The following is a 22,130-nucleotide window of genomic DNA, read 5'->3' on the forward strand; positions in this document are numbered from 1 at the left end:
ATGTAATTCCAAGCAAGGAGCCAATGACTGGAGGCCTCTGGGCACAAATTCACAGTTCTTGCTATCAATCGCCAAAACCAGAGGCAAAAGTAAAATACAGGTCATAGGGAGTAGATCAAAGAGGAATTTAAACAACCATAAAGTAGTTGGAAACAGACAGAGGAAAAGTGCCAGACAGCCTTACCAATCTTCTCACCTGCTGCAGAAGACTTAAAACATAAGATAGGACAAAGGAATAAGGAAGATAGGACAAGACAAAGGACTACAGAGTCAAATTCAGACCTCTGTACCAATGGCAGCAACACAAACAAGGAATGAGAACTGGGCTGATTGCTAGCTGGTGGGCTGCAATGATCTGGACAGGCATGTAGTACTTAACAGCTGGTCTTAACTAATCATTAGCACAAAGGACAAAAGAGCATAAATTGCTATACAGAAATACCTAGGAGCTGCAATAGAAAATGGAACGAAAAATTCAGGTTTAGAGAAAGCACCACGGAAGCCATTCTGCATGTCAAAATGCTAGTGATGATTGTGGCACCTTTGTAAGCAAGCCTTCCAGGGAAGCAAACAAAAAATAAAAAGCCCACCTTGTTTCAGAACTACGGAAGCAAAAGCACATCTGGACCCTGGCCACATGAACACTAAATATGGACACATGGAGGACCAAGACTACAACTTTGCAATTACTAAAACCTAGATTTCATACCGAATATCTAATCATGTTAGTATTTTTAATGTTAAGATTTTTCCCTGGACGATTCAACCGACTGAATCAGAGTTTGCTGTCCCAAGTATTGTCAAGTAGACTATCCATATCTCCTTCCTGACTGGATTAACTCTTACCATTGAGCTGTTCAAGAGTGAAAACTGCTTTAAAAAATACGTTAAAATTTGCCTTGTTGGTGTACATCTCTGAAAATCCGGTGTAAGGACTATGGCAAACAAACCAAGACAAGAGTTAAAGTATAAGTACAATTTAAGTTATTTTTAAATCTTTTTAATGCATATCTGCACAGCCACTGCTTTAAATTCTAGGATGCTAAAACATTTAAGACAATAAGTAAGTAATAATGACAAACTCTTAGAGAAATTGTAACAGAACTTCTGCAAGGTTCACTTACAGAACAAGATCTAGTTGATATGAATAAATAACATAAAAGGAGAAGTTTCACTTCAAGCTCAGAGAACAGCTGCAGCATTTTTCCTCATCTGCCTTTCCCTGCAGCTCTGTTCCCTAAGCCACACTACCTCAGCAAACAACTAACAATAGAAATGATAAACTGTTAACATTCAGCTTAGAACCAAGGACACATTAATCCTTTAAAAATTTTATTCAAGATTTTATAGAAATTTATTTGAAAATACTTTATTTTGAAGGTCATCTGGATTTTAAAAAAAGACAAAAAATAGCCTTAAATGTAGCTATGCTTATGTTTATTTGCTGAGGGGGGAATTGCATAGGGAGGTCTTTAGAAAGTCTTGTTAACAACTGCTGCTGTTCCTCTGGTACTTCTTTTTCTCCTCCATTTATTGTCCACCTAGATATTAAGTCCTTCACTCTACATATTACAGTTGCACTTGTAAATTAAGCATTGATTTGCCTTTCTACATAAGTACTTACTAGAACATTTTTACAAGCGACAAAGACAAGCTATGGTTCATTTAGTGAGGTTCCAGTCTTATCAAAAGACAACACTGACTGAAAGCAGTGGAAATATTTTGTCATGGGAATGTTACATTAATGATACACATAATGATCATAGTCAGGCTTACTTTTACCTTAAGTATAAAAATGATAATTGAAAAAGAAAGATAAGCTTGGAAAAGGATATCATATAACGAAATAGTGATGCAGAACAATGATTAAAAAAAAAATAATCTAAGTTCTGCTGACTATCAGGACCACACACTTGAGGTTAGGAAGGTGATTAAGTGCTAAATATAGCCTTAAAATATGCCTTCAGAATCTATTCATAATTAAGAAAGCCTGATTGTTTATGATGTCTACTATTCTCTACTCTTTGTGGAAATGCAGAGTGCTTGCTATAGTGTATATTATTACAATCACAATGTAAATGCCTAAAACAACCTAGGTTCCTTTCTCCTTCTCTAACAGACATTAAATCTGTCCTTCACTTTATGACATTCAGAATTGCAATTTTGTGTTGAACACTGAAACTTTCAATATTTAAGAAGCCACTTTATAAAGGACAGTATCAGTCTCCAGAGAGTGTAAGGCAGGACATATACAATTCAGGCCATACAAAGCCAACAGATACAAAGACTAGGAAATAAATTCACAGCCCTATCCTAACACTTATCAATACAAACTAATAAGGATAGGAAGCCTGAACAAAATTCTGGATCAAGTAGGCAATAAACATCTTATTTTTATTAAAACAAAATATACAACTGTCCAATCCAATTTCACATTGTTGAAAAATTAAAGCTGTATAAAATACTACACCTACATAAAAGGAACATCATTCAAATAAGGACAGACACTAAAAAATAAGTTTTCTAAAATTCACACAAAAGCCTCAACTAAATTGGAACCTGTGTCAACACACAAATGAACTAAACTGGATTATTCCGCATTAATTAACCTACACAAGAGTGTAAACTTTGTATACTTTGTTATACTTTGGGGGTCATTTGTTAGATCTTAACTAGAAAAAATAAAAAGGAGTCTGAGAAACTATTATATATATTTAAAATAATTGAACACTGTCATGACACAGCATTTGTAAAGGTGGCAGTAATTAAAACAACATTTGGCATTATAATGAATTCACTGGAGTTTTATTTATAAAGAAATATTTTTCATTTAAAACACAAAGCTAAGTAACTGACGCAGAGAGGAGTTATTTGCACAAAATAATTAATTCCTTATTACAAAATTCAGATGTGAGATTACAATCCAGTGTATTACAACAATCCCTTTTTACACTGCAGCAAGTTTTATGAATTGAAGTAATTTTTGTTTTCAAATTTTGATCCACTACCCAAAATAAAGAAATAAGTACTGCAATTTGTTTCAATGCTCTAAAATTACTTTTTAAACCAAATTTTTCAAATTTTACGTTTTTTCCACTCTGGCTTGTCTGTTTCATCATCTTCTGGTTCCACTTCTGCAAAAACGGTTTTTGGCTGTGTTCTAGAAAACATTAAAAAGATTAAAATAATGGTCAGACTACAATTCTTTATTAACAACTATATTAGACATGCACTAGAAAGAAAATAACATTTTAGACTTGCCTGTTTTTAATTTTCAACATAAACCTATCAACTAATCTAAGAACTGAAGAAACTTGCAGCTCTCAGACAAAGAATAAGCATAACCCACACATATCCTTTTCAAGTATTATTGGATAATCAGCTTGCAATCATCATCTGTGTATTCCATGAATAAAATTGAGATAGGAGAGGAACAAATCAATGCTAGGAACAATACAATGCTAGAAAAAGGGAACCAGGTCTCCTCATTCCATTATATTTAAAAAAGAAACCCCCATTTCGATACACTGTAGTATGACAGCAGCCAGTAAGTGAAAACAGAACAGCTAAGCCAAGTTTCTTGTATAGACTATGGATGAAAAAACCAGCTTCTCCTCCAGAGACTTTATCCAACACTACTGTAACATAAAAAAACTAATGATCTTCATATGAGAACACAGTGTATCCTACAGTCAAGCTTGATGGTATCTATTCCTCCACTGTTTACTTGTATTTTAAATAACACTTAAACTTTATAAAAATAATTATTGATTACTTTTTAAACGAACACAGTATCAAGTAGCATTTCAATAAACTGTTTGGACATTCAGTTCCCCTGTTTTACACTTTAGTCACTGCATGGTCCCCTTTTCCAACCTAATTCTCAACCCAATCACTGCAGAGCTGAAACTACTAGATTTCTGATGCTGGCTGTGCTTGACTTCTCACTACAACATATACAACAAAGTATAAAACTCAGCCAAGGCAGTCATAATCTCATTAATGTATTAACTAATGTTTTTACAGCAGTGTAAGGATGTGAAGCGCTATTATTGCAACAACTGTTATTTGGCAGACTCTACAAAATGCATAAACCTTAACAAAATTGTGTCTGCCTTACTTAACACAACAGGCATAATTCAATGTTGCCACTGGCTTCAAAAAGTAATAGTAAGCCATCAGCTACTAAAGAGCAGGATTCTCCACTTGTTAAATATGTGGCATAAAATAGATTTAAAGTCACAAGAACTAGTCAAAGACAACTTCCCTTATATACAGGATCTTTCTATTGGCCTGCCTCCTCCTCCTCCATCCTCCAAACTTTCCAGGGAGGTAAGGAGTACACTTAGACATTCCAGAGATGGTCCTGCTGCAGGACTCTATTGGCACAAGATCCTTGGGTGCAGGCTGTAAATCTCATTACACCTGAGCAGACTTTGTACCCAGATGAGGACCTACACTACTCTCCATGGAAAGCAGAACTAAGATTTAAAAAAACTTTCCGATTTAAAAATGCCATTAGAAAATAGTTTCATAAACTCTATTTAACCGATCACTGAAGGAGGATTTAAACAAATAAAAATCAACATTCAATCCAAAACAGATAGCACGGATGAAGGCTTTCTTGTCTGAAATACTGGATTTTGTTATCTGCTGAAGAAGTGGAATGTATGGAACATTCTCTTTTTTCAAAATGCATTGATGAAAGTTTATTTAGCCCTTTTTAGCACTGTACCTTCCTTTCCTCACATTAGATGACAGGTATCTAAATGTCATATAGGTTCGCATCAGGTCAGTATTGAGAAAGCTGTTAGTAAAGCACAACTAATCAAGTGCAAACCTATCATTTCTGACCAGAAACCCTGCAACTGTCATAATTTTGGTTAGAAACTTTCAACCAAGAAGAATGACTTATAATTTGTGAAACAAGCAGCAGAACCTATGTATCTTCCAGGAGGGGAGTGGCACAGTGAAAAGTTGTAGACTTCAGATAATGTAAGTATGATAGTCTGAGTCCAGTAAAGCTGGCAGTGGTCTGGGAGGAGAAAAAAAAAAAGAAACTGTAGCATAATCTAGCAGTAACCAACTAAAGAAAAAACATACAGAGGAAATCAAGTCTGTTTGCTATCTCATTTTTTAAAATTAGCATGAAATGGCTGTAGCCTCAGCTCAGCTGAAACGTAAACTGTTCCACCTCCACAAGCTACACAGCAGTAACGGAGGCACCTCATGTGCCTGACCATTTTAAAGGCATAAGCATAGAAAACAGTTTTTGTTATAGTGTTATCAGCAGCGATCATTTAATTTAAACACAAATTGTTCTGCTTAGTAGCTGCACTAGAGATTGTTAGTATAGTAGGAGTTTGCTGCATGATTAATATTTATACAAAAATTATCAAAACAGGTTTACTACTTCAAAATATTTTCATTGCTGAGAACTAAATAATACATGTGGAAAACAGTGTTCTTTTTCCCCATCAACTTTCTCAATTTTATTTATCCTTGACTTTGAGGGTTCCTTTCAGTTTGTTAGGGATTTGCTTGGCAGATCCCATGGGACACTGCCGTGGAGGGCAAAGGAGCCCAGGAGAGCTGGTTGATCTTTGAGAACAATCTCCTCAAACCACATTCTACCCCGTGTGCAGAAAGTGAAGTCTGGCAGAACCCTACTACAGATGTGCAGGGATCTCCTGACTGAGATAAACTCCAAACCCCAAAAAGGAAGCAGAGAGAGAGGAATCAGGGACAGCCTTAGCCAAGAGGAACAGAACCATCACGTGAACATGTAGGAACAGTTAGGAAAGCCAAAGGTCAGCTGGAATTGAAACTGGAAAGAAATGTGAAAGGCAACAGTAACAGCTTCTACAGCTACACTGACAGCCAAAGGAATGCTAAAGAAAATGTGCTCAAGTGGGGCAGGTAACCTGGTATGGTAGGATATGGAAAACCTCAAGATACTTGGTGCTTTTTTTGGCTGTTTTCCCTGAGAAGGTATGTCCTCAGGTCTCTGAGGACCCCTACACTAAAAAGAGAGTCTTTTGAAGGGAGTGAGACATTACCAACAGAAGAAGGAAGACAGAGACAGGGAGTACGTAGCTTAGCTTATTGGACATACACAAATCCATGAGATCAGATGGGATGGATCCAAAGGCACTGAGGGAGCTAGCCAGTGTCATTTCAAGGGCACTCTATCATCTTTGAGAGGTTGTGGTGATTGGGGGAGGTTCTCAATGACTAGAAAAGGCATTTCCAGGCACATGAAGGACAAGAAGGGAAAAGCCAGCACGGATTTGACAAGGGCATACTATGCCTGCCAACCTGACTGCTGGGACAGGCTGCCCAGAGAGGTGGTGTGGAATCTCCATCTTTGAGGATATTCAAACTCGTCTAGGCAAGTCCCTGAACAACCTGAATCTAACTGGACCTGAGCAACCTGATTGTAAGTGAACATGCTTCAAGCAGAAGGTTGGACTAGATGTCCTCCAGAGCTCCCTTCCTACCTAAATTCTTCTATGATCCTGTGTTTTCACATGACTGTCAGCTGAAACAAGTACCTCATACACTGACAAATGCATTCCTATTGTGGGTTACACTAACAGGCTGCAAACAAAAACAGGAAAACAAACTAACATGACTTATTCATATTGCATGCTTCTCTTTCTTTTAGTGGTTTTCAACATATTAAGACATGCAGACCCCTAAAAAATTTCCTGGGGCCACACAGACTGCTTTAGAGTCACTATAATCCCTCTGGTTATGAGTTGTTTCTTTTAGTTACCTTTCACATATACAATAAAAGTAGCTCATTGACATCTGAGGTTCACAGACTAGCAACTAAAAAAAATACTGCTACAGCTAAACCAGCAGACAATTGCATATCACAGCATGTGACTCATGTTGCAGTAACTTTTGAAATTTGTGTTTATATTGCACTGAAACAAAGGAAAAAGAAGACTTTAAAGCACACTCTTCCCTGAATCTCAGGGGTTTCCCTCTCAAAATTAGCAGTTTCCAAAAAAGATTTAGCTTAAATATACCGGCACGTGCCCACAAAATCACTTTTACAAAACATAGTGTTCAGCCCTACTTCTTCAACTAATGATAGGTGAGCCACTACATGACTAACACGCAGTGGTACTGCCATTGAGAAAAAGTTCAGTGAAGGCAACACAGCTACAGGCTCTTGCTTTTGCCTGTGACAAACAACAATGACAAAGACAGCAAAACAGGGGCACTGATCTGAAAGGTATTTTCTAAGAAGTCTGGCGTATCTTGGTGTGTAGGGGAATTTCACCCTCACCTTCCCTATGATACAGAAGAGAGCTACATCTGGGCCTGATTAGGCCCTCAGCTACAATGCTTAGTAATTCCTGCCGATCCTTCAGAGGGACATCTGAAGTCATTATAGTATCTCTGTACAGCTGGGTTAAAACAAACAGCTCACAAAGAATGTAATTTTCAAACATTTACAACTGATGCCTCAAGTTCCTGTCCTGTAGTTCTTGACTTGAAATCTTCAATCTGTCCTTCCCTTCCTTTCACTCCACTGGAATGGCTCTTGTCAAGGTCTTTAACAAGTTTTTTCCTGAAAAATCTCAAGATCTTTTCTTTATCCCCATCCACTATGACTTTTCTGCTGTTTTTATTCTATCTTTTTCGACACTTATATTCACACTGGGCTTCTGTGACATGTCATCTACTGATTCAGCATGTACTTATCATCCCCCAGTATCCTTTTCAGCAGCATCTGTTTTTCCACCCATCCTTTTGCCTCTTATGTACTTCCTCCTCCTTTTCTGTCTCAAATTATGGGAGAAACAGAAAGGTAAGGGTAATGATAAAACACTTGAAAAAATTTTCAAGCGATGAATAACACAAATGACTGCTTGGCTTCAAGAATAAATTAGGCACATTTAACTCCAACAAAAAGGAAATATTTTTACATACAGTGTGTAAACTAACAGTGAAAGTCATGTTACAGGTATTTCTTATAAGGATTACTGAAGTGAAAATACAATTTTAAAAGCATGAAAATAGTTACCTGATTTAGAATGACCTAATCGGTACGAATCAGGGACCATATGAACTCTAACCCAGTCATCACAATCGGTTATGAAAACCCTAATCAACCAGAACAGGAGTGTTCCTTAGTCTTCTCAGTCTAAAACTATTTAATAACCACCACTGAAGAAAACTAAGTAACTATGGTTTCCTTAGGCATTTTCTGCAGAAGGAAAATGAAAAACCGTAAGTGAATAACCATCTGTTGACAAGGCAAAAACAAAAGCCTTGTAAAACAAGAGATATGTCACGTGGATAGTTTTATACCATATTTAAGTGAAAATTTACTACAAGAAATGTGGAAAAACTGATAGCAGAGAAATAAGGTAGTAAAAAGAATAAGCACTATTTAAAAAAATGAAACATACTGGATGTATGTTTTTTAGGTCTCAAGACAGTATGGAATTTTAAGTATGTATCAGAATATCACCTTTCCTAGCTCTATACTATATTTTATGCTATCCAGCTAGTTTCCCTAGGTTTGTATATGGCTCGTTATTATGAACTCCTGATTTTAAGAGGGCCACTGCGGACACTCTTACAATCCAGTGCTATGTGATAATTTATATAAATTACTTGTACTTTGTATATTTTATTAAACATGCATCTGTAAGAACATCTGCAAGATGCTGTATATACAGGGTAAAGGTACGTGCCCTGCAAAGTCAGATCTAGGATATAATTAACAGAGTTTTCTGCATTATCTGTGTGTGCAGGCAAGCAGCTACTGAAACCTATGACTGCCATTGGTCTGCAGCTGTTAATGCAGACCTCCATTTCTGAAAATTAAGGACATAACACAATTACAAAGGAAGTTTTTGCATTGCAGTGTCTTAGTCTGTAATAAATAATTGATAACAGTATATTTAAAATGCATACAGTACATCTTAAAGTCAAGCTTTTAAAGTAAAGATTATGGCAGTTTCACTGGCATGAGATTTATCAGCTGACAAAACCATCAAGGCAGCATGCTGTTGGCTGCAGTCCAGTTCCCCCACATACATATCACCGTCTGGTGTGTAAGTTAATAGCAGTCTGGACTTGTATCCTCCCACTTGTCAGCCAGCTCTCTTCTTCCCCTGCAGCTACATCTTTAAGAAGAACCTGTAAGGAGATCTACCCAGCTCACATAGTAAGCCTTCTTTAATACGGCCATGTTTTAAAACTTTCATGTCTACTACATTGCAGGTGTCAGGGATGAAACTTAATATACGATCAATGGAGCCAGGCTCTTCTCTGTGACATCTAGTGATAGGACAAGGGGCAATGGGTTCAAGCTCGAACATAGGAGGTTCCACTTGAATATGAGAAAAAACTTCTTCACGGTGAGGGTGACAGAACACTGGAACAGGCTGCCCAGAGAGGTTGTGGAGTCTCCTTCTCTGGAGACATTCAAAGCCCGCCTGGATGCGTTCCTGTGTGATCTGATCTAGGTGTTCCTGCTCCAGCAGGGGGATTGGACTAGATGATCTTTCGAGGTCCCTTCCAATCTCTAACATTCTGTGATTCTGTGATTCTGTGAATGTAATTACTGAGCCAAAAATATACTGAGGTATTTATCTACCTGAAGGAATGTGTGATGGTACTTACTTTTGAGAATGGATAGTTGCGTATCTCAAATAAAACTAGATGCCTATACATTCAAAGTAGATTTCATCTCTAGCAAATGTGAACTCTCAAAATCTAGTATATTCATTAGAACAACAGAACCAGGCTTTCAAATATTCCTTTTGTACCAAAGGTGATATTGTATAATGCATTGATGTGGTGTACAGCATCAAATACCATACTTATTAACTACCAGTATGCCATCGTTATCTACCCAGTGAAAGCCAGGCAGGGTCACTGACATTCTCAAGCTGCTTCAGTTATCTTTGTGAACACGTGGGTCAAGTCAGAAAACAAGAGTCAATCCTAGAAACAGCTATGATACTTAATATATTTTGAGTTTTTGGAAAGAGGTGGTTATTGTTTCACTGAAGAGCTAACAAAACTAATAAAGAAAGTACAGTCAGTAAAGTACTAACTGATCTTATGCCTAGGAGACAAAATACTGGGCTGCAAACAAGAAAAAAGTTTGTTATTGGCTCTGCCTGCTAGTGCAGACTATTTCATCTCTTCCAAACCCTTTCCTTATGGATTTTGAAAATACTACTTATATAGATGGATTATTTTGTGTAACAAAACCGTCAATGATAATAACAAAATGTGAAAATTTTAGTAATTTTTAAACTGGTAGTTTCTTCATTACCATGAAGTGCATTTATTTATTATGTATTTTAGTACTCTTCTGAGTGTATTTATGTGATGGTTTGAACCGCATTTATTTTTAGAAAAAAAATAATTTGTTAGAAAGCGTAATAGAAGCGACATTGCACAATTTTCACTGTAACACATACACACAAATACCACACTCACACATACAATTTAAACTGAGTAAATTACCATCTGTGGGATTACCAAGATTTTATTACCATAATCTTGATGAGGATCTTTAATTTCTGTAACAACAACTGAACACTTATTCCTTTATGTTGAACTTTTGGGAGGAGATTTTATCGGTGCAATTTTTAATATGTCTATACATTCAACACCAAGTTAATTCAAGCAGGTACTCAGCTCCTTATATAGGAAAAATTCAAATAAAAACTGACATTCAAGAAATCATCTAAAATATGCCGTTATAACACCAAGTAAATATTTTGAAGGTTTAACCTAAGAATCAGTCAGAAACAGAGGGCACCTTATCATCCTAGTCTGTCAATGGGACAGTAACTTATTAAAAGGTATATTACAATTTCAGACATTGATTTGGAGAAGACTCTCAATTCTAATCAACTTAGAACCACAGAATCATAGAATGGTTTGGGTTGGAAGGGACCTTAAAAATCACCTAGTTCCAACCTTCCTCTAGACCAGGTTGCTCAAAGCCTCATCCAAACTGGCGTTGAAAACCTCCAGGAATGGGGCATCCACAACTTCTCTGGGCAACCTGTTCCAGTGCCTTACCACCCTCACAGTAAAAAATTTCTTCCATATGTCTAATCTAGATCTACCCTTTTTCAGCCTAAAACTATTACCCTTCATCCTATCACCACACTCCCCGATAAAGAGTGCCTCCCCATCTCTCCCTGTAGGCCCCCTTGAAGTATTGGAAGGCTGCTTTAAGGTCTCCTCAGAACTTAGAAAGCTTTAAAAATATTTTCTAGCACTGATAGGTACATTCTAAAAATGGAAATGACAAATTTCAACAATTTAACCTCCTGGAAAATCTTATCTTCATAAAAAGAGTATGACTTATTCTTGGTTTACATATTCACGGCAGCAATCCAGAAAAGGCAAAGTATACCATTCAAAATGTGTGTCTTCTATTTTTACCAAACTCCCACTGGCCTCCAGAAATATTACGTGTATTTTTAATTGTTTCCTTACTTCGCATATGCTGGAGCAACCCAGTATGGATTCTCCTCCGCTTCCTTTGCATGACGTAAAATAGCCTCTCGAGGGTTGCTATCATCTGTCTTATCCAGTGCAATATTCTTGACTATATATGATGACAAGGTACCTCCATGAGTTCCAACACGCCCACCGCGACCTGTAGCAAAAAAAAAAAAAAAGAAGAAAAAGAAGGAGTATGTTAGAAAAAAAATTTAAGAAATAAGCAGAAAAATGTTGTATTATGTCTGTAACGTTGATCTGATACAAAGAAGTTATTTAATACTATAGGAAGAGTCTAATTTAGGGCTGCACTAACAGAAATATTTTACTGATTATATGACTTAAAGTTAAGTCATTGCAATTATTAATTTATTCCAGGCAAGCATTCCAAAAGACCAATGTCTTACAGAGCTCGACACTGCCCATACATATATAGCAGAGCTGCCACCCAAAAAAGTTTAAATGCAGATCTGAATGAATGTAGAAACCAAGTATGATGGTCCCTTTGGCATATGACAGAAGTTATTATGTCTGCATTACCTGGTCCTGCTACTGGAGGTTCAGGTTTGTGAGACTTCACAGGGTCTAGTCTATCCTTCTCCAGCTGTTTCCTCGTGCTTCGCTGTCGTGGTTCACGGAACATTGGAAGCGCATGGGCTGAAGAGACACAGTTTGGAGAAAAATGAATGTTAGAAATTAAATTTTATTTTTAAGGTTTTAATTACAAATACAAAGGCTGGGATTCTTTCTTGCAATAGAAAAGGTGGCAGAAGCAGCCTCCCAGTTCTTCTCTATCCAAGCAGTGATTTACCGAGGTGTATTTTAGAAGGCTTCTTTCTGCTGAATTTTTCGAAGATTAAAGTAGCCAGATTTCCAGAGTTCCTTCAGGCAGGAGCCTTTCATCTGAAATATTGTTTGCATAGTCTATGCATATTTAGTTTATTCCTCTGTCATTCAGTTCTCAACCATAGCATTGTGACCAACCGGTTGCTCTTTTCTGAACTTTCTGTATTTCTACAGCTTTCTAATAGTCTGAGAGCATAAAAAAAACCCCAGATGCCTTCTTGGATCTGAAACAGAGAGGGGTGGAATCCCCTTAGTGATCAAAAATGTAATGTTTCTGTAAATGAAGTCACAGTCATGTTTTTTCTTAAATTGAGAGATTAAGCAAGGTTGGAAGAATACTCATAACTGAAACAATCTGGCTCAATTATCAGGACTTAAAACTTCTATTTCCTCATAAACCTGCTACAGTATCTTCAATTACAGTAGTGGTTTCAGTCTGCTCAGACAAGAGACACATTTGTCAGCAACAGAGAAACACCATGTTAAGGGACAAGGTTTTCTTGTGGTGAGGTCTAGTTCTCACATTCAGGTGTGCTAATTGCTAACGTTTCCCAAAATATGCAAAATTGTGTTGGGGTTAAAAGACTCAACAAAGGCAAAAAACAACCAAACAAATATTAAGTTTTGGGCCACCAGCTCTTATTGAATACAAAGTGGAAGGCAGCATCCAGGAACCTACCAGTTTGATTTTTCAGCTTATTGCTGGAAGCCTGCTCAATTTCTTAGACTGAGTAAAGTCACTGCCAGGTGACACAGTAGATCTTTGGAAATAAACGTTTAGCTTTTATTTTTGCACATTTCATGCAGTATGAAATGCCTGGAACAATTTGCTGACAAGCACTAAGCTTGATCAGTTTGCATAAAGCATCTGAGGTGACCAAGGCACAGACCTAAGCTTTTGCCATTTGTAGAGTCAAGGTTGCCTAGGGAAACCCAAACTGCCTGTTCCTGTGTTTTAAAAGTAACACCTACTCCCTCAAAACAACATTCCTACATTTTAAGTAGCCATTACAGGCAATCCTGAGATTAAAGAGCAGCCAGAAAACCAGAGGGGGAAAAAAAAAAGGAGAAAAAAATAGGAGAAGAAGGAAAACGGGGTCGGTTCACTTTGCAAAATGACTTCTGGGATCTTCAGTTCTTTACAGTTCTTTCTGTAAGCTTGAAAGAGAGACATAAAACCTCTCAAGAATTTCCAGACTATTCAATAAAGTTAAAAGTTTGCAAAGCAAATCTTTACAACATTTTTTCTGCATTGCTTTATATAGAAGTATCCTCATTTAGTCTCAAGATGATGTGGACAAAACAGTTAAACAGCTAAAACTCAGTAATAATATTCCAAGACTTTGCATAATCGGGACCTAAATCTTTGAATGGCATTTATAAATACCATTGAATAGAAAAGTTCTGTTGCAGTTCCTCTTTACAGTATAAACACTAAAAACAGCGCATACACAGTATTTAAATAATAGACCATGTGCTGATACAGCCAAGGCTGTAGTAAGGATGGATTGAGAAGAGCACCCAAAGGAGAAAAATATCCTTGATCTTTGCCACCTCCTACTTTACCCACTGCTACCCAAAAACTGGAACTGGACATCTGCAGCAGTGAGGTAAGCATGAGGTAAGCAGGACACAGCTGTGGCTGGAAATTACCTGAGATAGGAACACAGAACCAAAGCACTTCAATATGGTCCTGGTTACCAAGACTGCCCAGAGATTCCTATTCTAAACTTTCTTTTTGTTTATTATGCTGACAAACAACTACTTTGTTCTATAGAAATGGTTTTTGCTATTTCTAAGACCAAGACTACTGGAGAACAGAGCGGAATCCAAACACTGTGGAACTGGAACAGGATGAAGAGAAGCAGGACAGCACAACTGTGTGACTGTTTTCATTTCACATGAGGAAACACTACATAGGGCAATGCTAATGAGGAGGGACAAAATCTCTTAGTCAATCCCCCTGACCCCTTGTAAAATTTGCCCTTGGGAAAAGGCAGATCAGTAACCATTTTACAGTAGCAATGATTAGTATTTATTATGCATCAGTGAGCCTTAATATGAACATAAGGTCTTAGTTACTAAGTATAATCCTGAGGCCAGAGAAATATTTAAGCTATGTAAGACCCCATATAACTCTGGGCAAGTTCTAAATTTTGAAAAATCACTTGGAATTTGTTCAAGACTTATCTCTAATGTCTCTGATTTTGCCACTGGTACAATGATTCCAAGTGGCAAAACACCTCCTAAACCCATCTACACTTACCAATTTAGTTATGCAAGACTGAAGATTTAAGAGAGCTCTAAAATTTTGGAGGTTCAAGGGGTGCAGGGAGGGATTTTTTTTTTTTTAAAGCAGTTGTCCTTTTAGGCTTTCAGGTGCATCAGAATCTAAAAACAACCATGATTAACAACTTTACAGAGCGTACAAAATATGTAACTTTCTGGTTGTGCAGGGCTACAGAAAAAAACTTGTATGAAGCACTAACATCTCACACTAAGAATCAATACTTAATAAAAGACTGCACCTTTTCAGCAGGGAACATATAAAGCTAAATGATCTGCAAATAATTTCAAACCTGAGAAAGAGCTAAGGACGCTGCTATAAAGATACGTTTAAATTCCTTACGTGTTATAATGTAATCCTGTGTAAGAGTCTCTGCTTGCCTCTCTTTTCGCTTCGTTTTGACCACACATAATTTTGCTCCCCTAGGAGGAAACATACAGCAATTCAGTTGGTCTATTTATATCAAACAGAAACCATTTTTTATTCAAGACATAGTCTCAAAAAATTACATAGCACTTAAAATATTCATGGAAGTGTGTATCTTTGCCTGTCCATGCACATGTGAAAGAAGTTAGAGAGATCAGTGTTTCTGTTACAGAGCAGTTTATATGCCATGAGGAAATCAGGGTGGAAGATTCATTTCACACTTCATTTGTCCACAGTACTTACAGCGTGCACATTGAAAGTGCTCCTCTCCAAACATGGGCAATGATCTGCTCCTAGTACTCTTCCTAAGCAGCAGAGGTGACAGCTGTCTAACCAGAGGTGTCTGTAACACTGCAGCAGGATAGCCTGCATAAACCTGGCTGCAGGAAGACTGATTTAAGCTGGTTGTATTTTCCTCCTCACTAGAAGTACCAGGAAACAAACTGGGCACAAAACTGAGCTAGGGCTCTTGTGGTCTGTGCCTAGGAGACTGAGGCTGCCCTCTGGAGAGGGATCCAAAGAATGATGACCAACGCTCTTATTCTCTAAATTGACGAAGACCAGAAAAATAAAACTTATTTCTGATAATCTTGTCAACCAGAGTTTATCTTCACATCCAAGAGTCCAGGTCACAGTAAGTAACTGGAAACTGTAAACTGTAGCACAGTCTGTTTTTGGATGCCAGTGAAGCAAAGATGAGCACGTATAGGGGAAGAACATCTTATTTATATCACTCAGTATAGATGAAGTTTACATTTCCCTCCTGCTAACAGGAAGGAAGCATGCCCCAGTTCTTCACCCAATCCAGACAGTAAAAGCAAATTAGTTGCAAAAAAAAGTATTTATAGACTAGTTAAGTCCTCTTCTTTTCATTCCAGGTTGAGAAGTCATCTTCTGATGCACAGGCAAAATCCACATGTGGCAGGTGTGGGTGGGGGAGAAGAGTAGCAGAAAGATGGGAACGTACTTCCTTGCTTTGGCCCTCCTCAAATTGGGTCTTCCAGTATTACTTCACACTGAAATTTAAGCTAAGGCTTCTAATCAAGATTTTTACCTCAGAAAAAAACATCAAAAATATGACTAAACACAATAAATATCCTTTCAGTAACACCACATCAACAACCTCAAAGAGATCAAATGAAAGGTTACTTATTTTTACTGCAGATTTCACACAATTATAAAGTGTTTGTAAATTCAGGTAGAAGAGGCAGCATACTGCACCATGAAAAGCCCAGAGGAAAATGTGCTGCTTTTCAGAAACAAACTGGTTTACTTTTTTCTCTGTTGTTACTAAATAAGTAAAGCTGCAAAACAAATGTTACTAAGCCAGTTTTTCTCATATCTTAGTATAATCACAGAACCGCAAAATCAGATTAAGTCTGAGAAAAAAATAATGTTCTTAATCATTAATCATGATTACGTACCTCTGGCTTTTGACAGGATCATAGTACACTTTGGCCAAACCATTTCCTGTACCAACCATTATCTGGTTCAGCTTGGGATGCCAAAGGCAACGCACAACACTCTGAAATAAAGCAACATATTAGATAGTTAGTTGGTCATGCATCCTGATCTTCAAATTAATATTCATATTGTCAAATAGTGGATCAAATTCACACTGTAGCAGGAACAAGCTTAAGCACACAAATGAATGTGTGAATATTTGAACTAACAGAAGTTCCTCTCCTGTGCAGACGACAACGTAAAAGGAGTGACAACACATGAATGTAGGTGGAGAAGGAAGCACAAATTGGTGGCAGTGTGACAACCAGTGGTTAGCCTACAGGCTAACTGCTCCAGGGTCTTTGTGGGCATAACGCAAATGGAAAGTTAAAGGGGGATTTGAAGAGGAACAATGAAGTGCTTCAGATACAGAAATGCAGGCCTTCATGACTTTTGCATTTTAACTTAACTCTTCCACCCTGTTCCTTACTTTATCTATTTTTCCTTTCTCCTCACACAGTGCTGGACTTTCACGCACTGACTGCAGAAACGGAAGAGCAGCTGACTTTCACTCCTGGTTCTTTCTTTCCTTCAACACCCAGAAGAACTTCCTATTTGAAGCCAATGTCTCATAGCTCTGTCACCCTTCTGGTCAGCACAGAAACTCAGCTTCAGACACTAGGAATATTGTTCTTTTATACACACAGTGTGGCTCTCCGTGTGACTTTGAACCTCCATATGATTACTGTATTCAGTCTGATTCAGCACACCGCCACGGAAACTCTGTAAGACTCAAGCTTCTGACTTGAGAGAGCCAAAGCATCGGGCACAATCTACCATGAAAGACAACACATCTTAACACAGACAAAAAGCCTGTATGTGCATCTGACTAACTGGAGAAAAAGAAGTTATCTGGCTTTGAGTGATAGTAACTTTTTAAAGTGATACTGTCAAAGACTGAAGACAGCTCTTAACAGTGTTTGTGTTACCTATGCAATAAATGTATCCAGAGCTAGCAGGATGCATCATCCTGTTAGTATTTCACTGAGTAATGCTCATTTTCCTAGCCCTTTTTTTCCCCCCCAACCTTACTACTTCTTTCTCAGAAACCAGGAATAGGGTCTTCTCAAAGTGAATTAATAATTCAATATTCAACCAGTATCATCCATCTATCATTAAAGTACCTATCTATATATCTATTTTTTTTCTTTAACATAACACAGCACATGGAATTCACAAAATGGGAACCAGTAATGTTTTAATAAGAGAAATACTGCTGCACTGGTTTTGGCTGGGATAGAGTTAATTTTCTTCATAGTAGCCAGTATAGAGCTATGGTTTGGATTCATGCTGGAAACAGTGTTGATAACACAGGGACGTTTTAGTTACTGCTGATCAGTGCTTACACAGAGCCAAGGGCTTTCCTGCTTCTCACAACACCCCACCAGCGAGTGGGCTGGGGGTGTGCAAGAAGTGGGGAGGTGACACGGCTGGGACAGCTGACCCCAGCTGACCAAGGGGATATTTCATACCATATGATGTCATGCTCAACGTATAAAGCTGGGGGAAGAAGAAGCAAGGGGGATACATTTGGAGCAATGGTGTTTGTCTTCCTAAGTAACCGTTACTTGATGGCACATTCAGCCATCATGAATCAGAACTTCATTTTCCTCTCTTCTGAGCTGTTTTTCTGACTTGTGTCCTTGTTTAACAAGAAAAAATGAGTGTGAGAGGAGTTTACTGAATCAACTGACCATTCTTTACAAAGCTCCTCTGTAAAACATCCTTCTTCTACATAGATACACATACAACATTATACCTTCCCATTTACTTAGAGGTACAAATAAACCTGGCTTATTTATTATGCGACAACTAAAGGGCAACAATCTTTATACACGGAACTCTGAAGTACAAAGTAGAATTCTGATAATGTATTATGTACATGATCCCTGACAAAAGCGGCCAAAATAACCAATACAGGCTTGTTAATCAGTTGTTTGTTTTAAATAGGTGATTCTTACAAGCTGTTAGGTAATGCTCAAAATGCTACGGTAACTCTAAAACACACAAATCTATTAACAACTATTGAAGGTCAAAGGTGGGTGGCTTTTTATTTTATTAATATTTATTGTATGTGTTTAGCCAGCCTTTTTAAACTTCATACTTAATGTGGTTCTCCACTTTCTACTGTCAAGTAAATGTGTTTTATAGCATGGTACTGGATACCAGCCAACAAAAACAAAGCCTGAAACAGTGTGGCTCAACACTGATGGGGATTGCTAAGTTTCTGACTTGTCAAACATGCACAGCACACTTAAAACCACCATGGCACGTGGTTTTAACCACCGTGCTCCAGAGAAGACAAAAGAAACTGCCATTAAATGCAGCCCTATAAGTCTTCTGAAGCTGGAAAACGTCCCCTGAACATAATTTGTTAAAAACTAAACAAATTCAAGCTCTGAGCATGCAAGTAATTTTATTAACCCACAGGCATATAAACCCACTTTATTAGAAATAATAAAAAGTAGTCATGCAAATTGTCAGATTATTTTAGAAAGGGGCAATGCTTTAAAAAGACCAAAATATTTAATTCCTGAACTAAATCCAAATAATTTTTTCCCAATCATACAATCCTAAAGAAGTAAAAATTCTAAACAACTATACAGCAAAGGGATCGCTGTAGACTAGGTCTACAATGGGAGTAGAGGGAGGAAGGGGAACCTTTATAATACAAAAATAATTATTGAAGAGGCATCCTTTGATGCCTCTAACTTTGCTACTGTTTACACTTGGAGGATCAGGTAGACATCTTTATCACTGGAAATGCTAAACATCAAATTCCAGCCCGAAGAAGGTCCTACCTCCCAGCTCTCCAGGCAAATAAGTGTGTTAACAGCAGGAAAAGAAGTGTTTTCCGGGCCTGGTCTACTTGTGCACCTAGGTGGATGCCCACCTACCTGATACTGTATTTTACACAATTACAGAATGGTTGTGGTTAGACAAGAGCATGGCCATGGCCTGCTCCAAGAATGGTCAACTACTACAGGTAGCTCAGGACATTGTCCAGTTTGGCTTTGAATATTTCCAAGGATGGAGACTACAGCCTCTCCGGACAACCTGTTTCAATGCATGACCACCCCTACCATAAAAAACAAAAAACCCCAAAAAACCAATCAGCAAATCTCAAACCATTTTCTGATGTTTAAGTGGAATTTCCTGTAATAATTTTGTGCCTATTGCCTCTTGTCCTGTCACTGGGAACCACTGAGCATTGCTTTATCTGCTTCATCCTCCTGTCCTCCTTCAAGTATTTATACATGAAATCTCCCACGAGCCTTCTCTTCTCCAGGCTGAGTGGTCCTAGCTCTCTCAGCCTTTCCTTCTGTGCCAGACACTCCAAGCCTTCAATCACTTTTGCAGTCCTTCACTGGATTCACTCTAAATTGGTTAATCTCTCTTTTGCACTGGCAGCTCAGAACTGGATCCAGCACTACAGATGTGTCTCAGCAGGACTGAGAGGAATAGTGGCCTCCCTCAATCTGCTGCCAATGCTTTTTACCTTATGTAAATGCCCACTGGCTTCTTGCTGCCACTTTCTGTTTCTCTGAGATGGAAAGGGGATTTGCCATTCCCAAATCACTTTTTAAGAATAACTTGTTTCGTTTTAAGGTTGTGCCCTGCAACTGAACCCAACACAAGCAAGGTGGTACTTCAGTTCTAATTGCCCTGAGACAAGATCTCAGGCTGGAAGCAATAACCTCAGCAGTTAAAAGCAATAACCTCAGCAGTTAAAAGCAAACTTCAAGCTCTCACTCCACTTACCAAGGTGGTTTCATGCTTGGTAAGAGAAGTAAAAGAGCAGGGAATTAAATTGCATAACATTGCTTCATGGAAACCTATCACAGAAGGCTTGACTTAAACATTAAGTACTGCCTGTAAGGAAATCCTGTGGATGACAGCTTCAAGACTCAGAGTGTTACAAACACCAGAACAACAACAAAAAACTTCACTTAGCTAATTCGAGATTCAAACATTCAACACAGAAAGACTTAACCTGTTTCTTGTAACATTTAAAGCTGAAACAAGACAAATCTATGTAGACTCTGAAATCCAAAAAATTGCAGGTCATATCTCAGCTTTGCAAATGGAAAATAAGGTCTTATAACAAGTAAGACTGATAAAATGCAGAATGTATCATCACATAAACATCTTCAACATTTGAAAAAAAAGATTTCTGTAATGGCTGGATGTTTTGGATGGTATATCTTCGGAGCATGAAGTCCTGGAAGCCTATCATAAAAATCCTGAAAATAATTTTATCCATGGAACTAATGAGGCCAGCTTTGTGACCATAAGATCTGAAAATACAGCACCTACAAAAGACAGTTACTAGGAATTATTTAAAAGCTGTTTGGTACTTCTGCTGTTGCAAAAGCATTAAGTTCTTCAGATGAAATCAATCTGAAAAGCCTTTGTCAATGTCTACTGCATATACAAACACAGTAGCCTGCACTGCGAAATACTGGAAAAAGATTGTGAAAATATTTTTGTGAAGTCAGGCAGGGAAAATATTACAAATGTTAACCGAAAGACTCCAAATTTACCTTCTTCATTGTCACTGTAAAAGAGATTAGAACAGATTCAGTGGGGTTTATTGATAGTAGGCCTTCATAATTATTTGCTATTATTTGAAATAGAAAATATGAATTACATTGACAATACGTAATTTTTACTTTATTTTTAAACTTGGCACTATACTTACTTCAGACTCCCAATTCTTTTAAAATAGACTTCAGTTTTAGAAAATTTTATCTATAGTAACTTAAAAGCTTAATAATATGTGGTAATCTTAAACCATAAAACTCAAATACACAGAAAGGCTGTAGACAAAGGTGGTGATACAACTTTTCCCTAGTGTGCTGTTCTACTTGCATTCGTCTGAGACGTGTACGGTCCCAGCTCATGTGCAATTCTGGGGTGGTGCATAAATAGTCTCACCCCTAACAGTCTGTTCTCATGTGTGTGCTTCCCTTTGTATCATATGAGTAGAGCTGCTGCTGCAGGTAAATAGTATACTACAGCAAATAATTTTTCTGTCAGGTTATCCTCCATACGGGTTAGCTCACTAGGCCACTACACACATGGCTTTGCTGGCACTATGCCTTTAACAGGGCTTTGGTGGGATTAAACAGCAGTGCCTCTAAATGAGAATCATAGAATAGTTACAGTTGTAAAGGACCTTACAGAACATCTAGTTCCAACCCCCCTGCCATGGGCAGGGACACCTTCCACTAGACCAGGTTGCTCAAAGCCTCATCCAGCCTGGCCTTGAACACCTCCAGGGATGGGGCATCCACAGCTTCTCTGGGCAACCTGTTCCAGTGCCTCAACATGCCCACAGTGAAAAATTTCTTCCTAATATCTAACCCAAGTCTGTCCTCTTTCATCTTATAACCGTTACCTCTCCTCCTCTCACTACGCTCCCTGATAAAGAGTGCCTCCCCATCTCTCCTGTAGCCCCCTTCAGGTACTGGAAGGCTGCTATTAGGTCTCCTTGGAGCCTTCTCTTCTCCAGGCTGAACAACCCCAACTCTATCAGCCTGTCCTCATCGGGGCGGCGCCACAGCCC

General features: G+C 38.1%; 1 protein-coding gene across 1 annotated transcript in view; it reads right to left on the reverse strand.

Moving 5' to 3' along the window:
• Positions 1 to 2,691: 2,691 nt before the first annotated feature.
• Positions 2,692 to 22,130, reverse strand: part of LOC104461560 (WD repeat-containing protein 70-like) — a gene marked incomplete at its 5' end in the record, with an annotated part of 39,747 nt that continues 20,308 nt past the window's right edge. The window contains 5 exons of the mRNA XM_010073193.1: positions 2,692 to 3,160; positions 11,494 to 11,656; positions 12,040 to 12,156; positions 14,975 to 15,054; positions 16,483 to 16,583. Of these exons, the coding sequence (XP_010071495.1) occupies positions 3,076 to 3,160; positions 11,494 to 11,656; positions 12,040 to 12,156; positions 14,975 to 15,054; positions 16,483 to 16,583 (546 nt within the window). The remainder of the gene's footprint in view (positions 3,161 to 11,493; positions 11,657 to 12,039; positions 12,157 to 14,974; positions 15,055 to 16,482; positions 16,584 to 22,130) is intronic.

The sequence above is a fragment of the Pterocles gutturalis genome, unplaced genomic scaffold (genome assembly GCF_000699245.1).
Source record: "Pterocles gutturalis isolate BGI_N339 unplaced genomic scaffold, ASM69924v1 scaffold5492, whole genome shotgun sequence".
NCBI lineage: Eukaryota > Metazoa > Chordata > Aves > Pterocliformes > Pteroclidae > Pterocles > Pterocles gutturalis.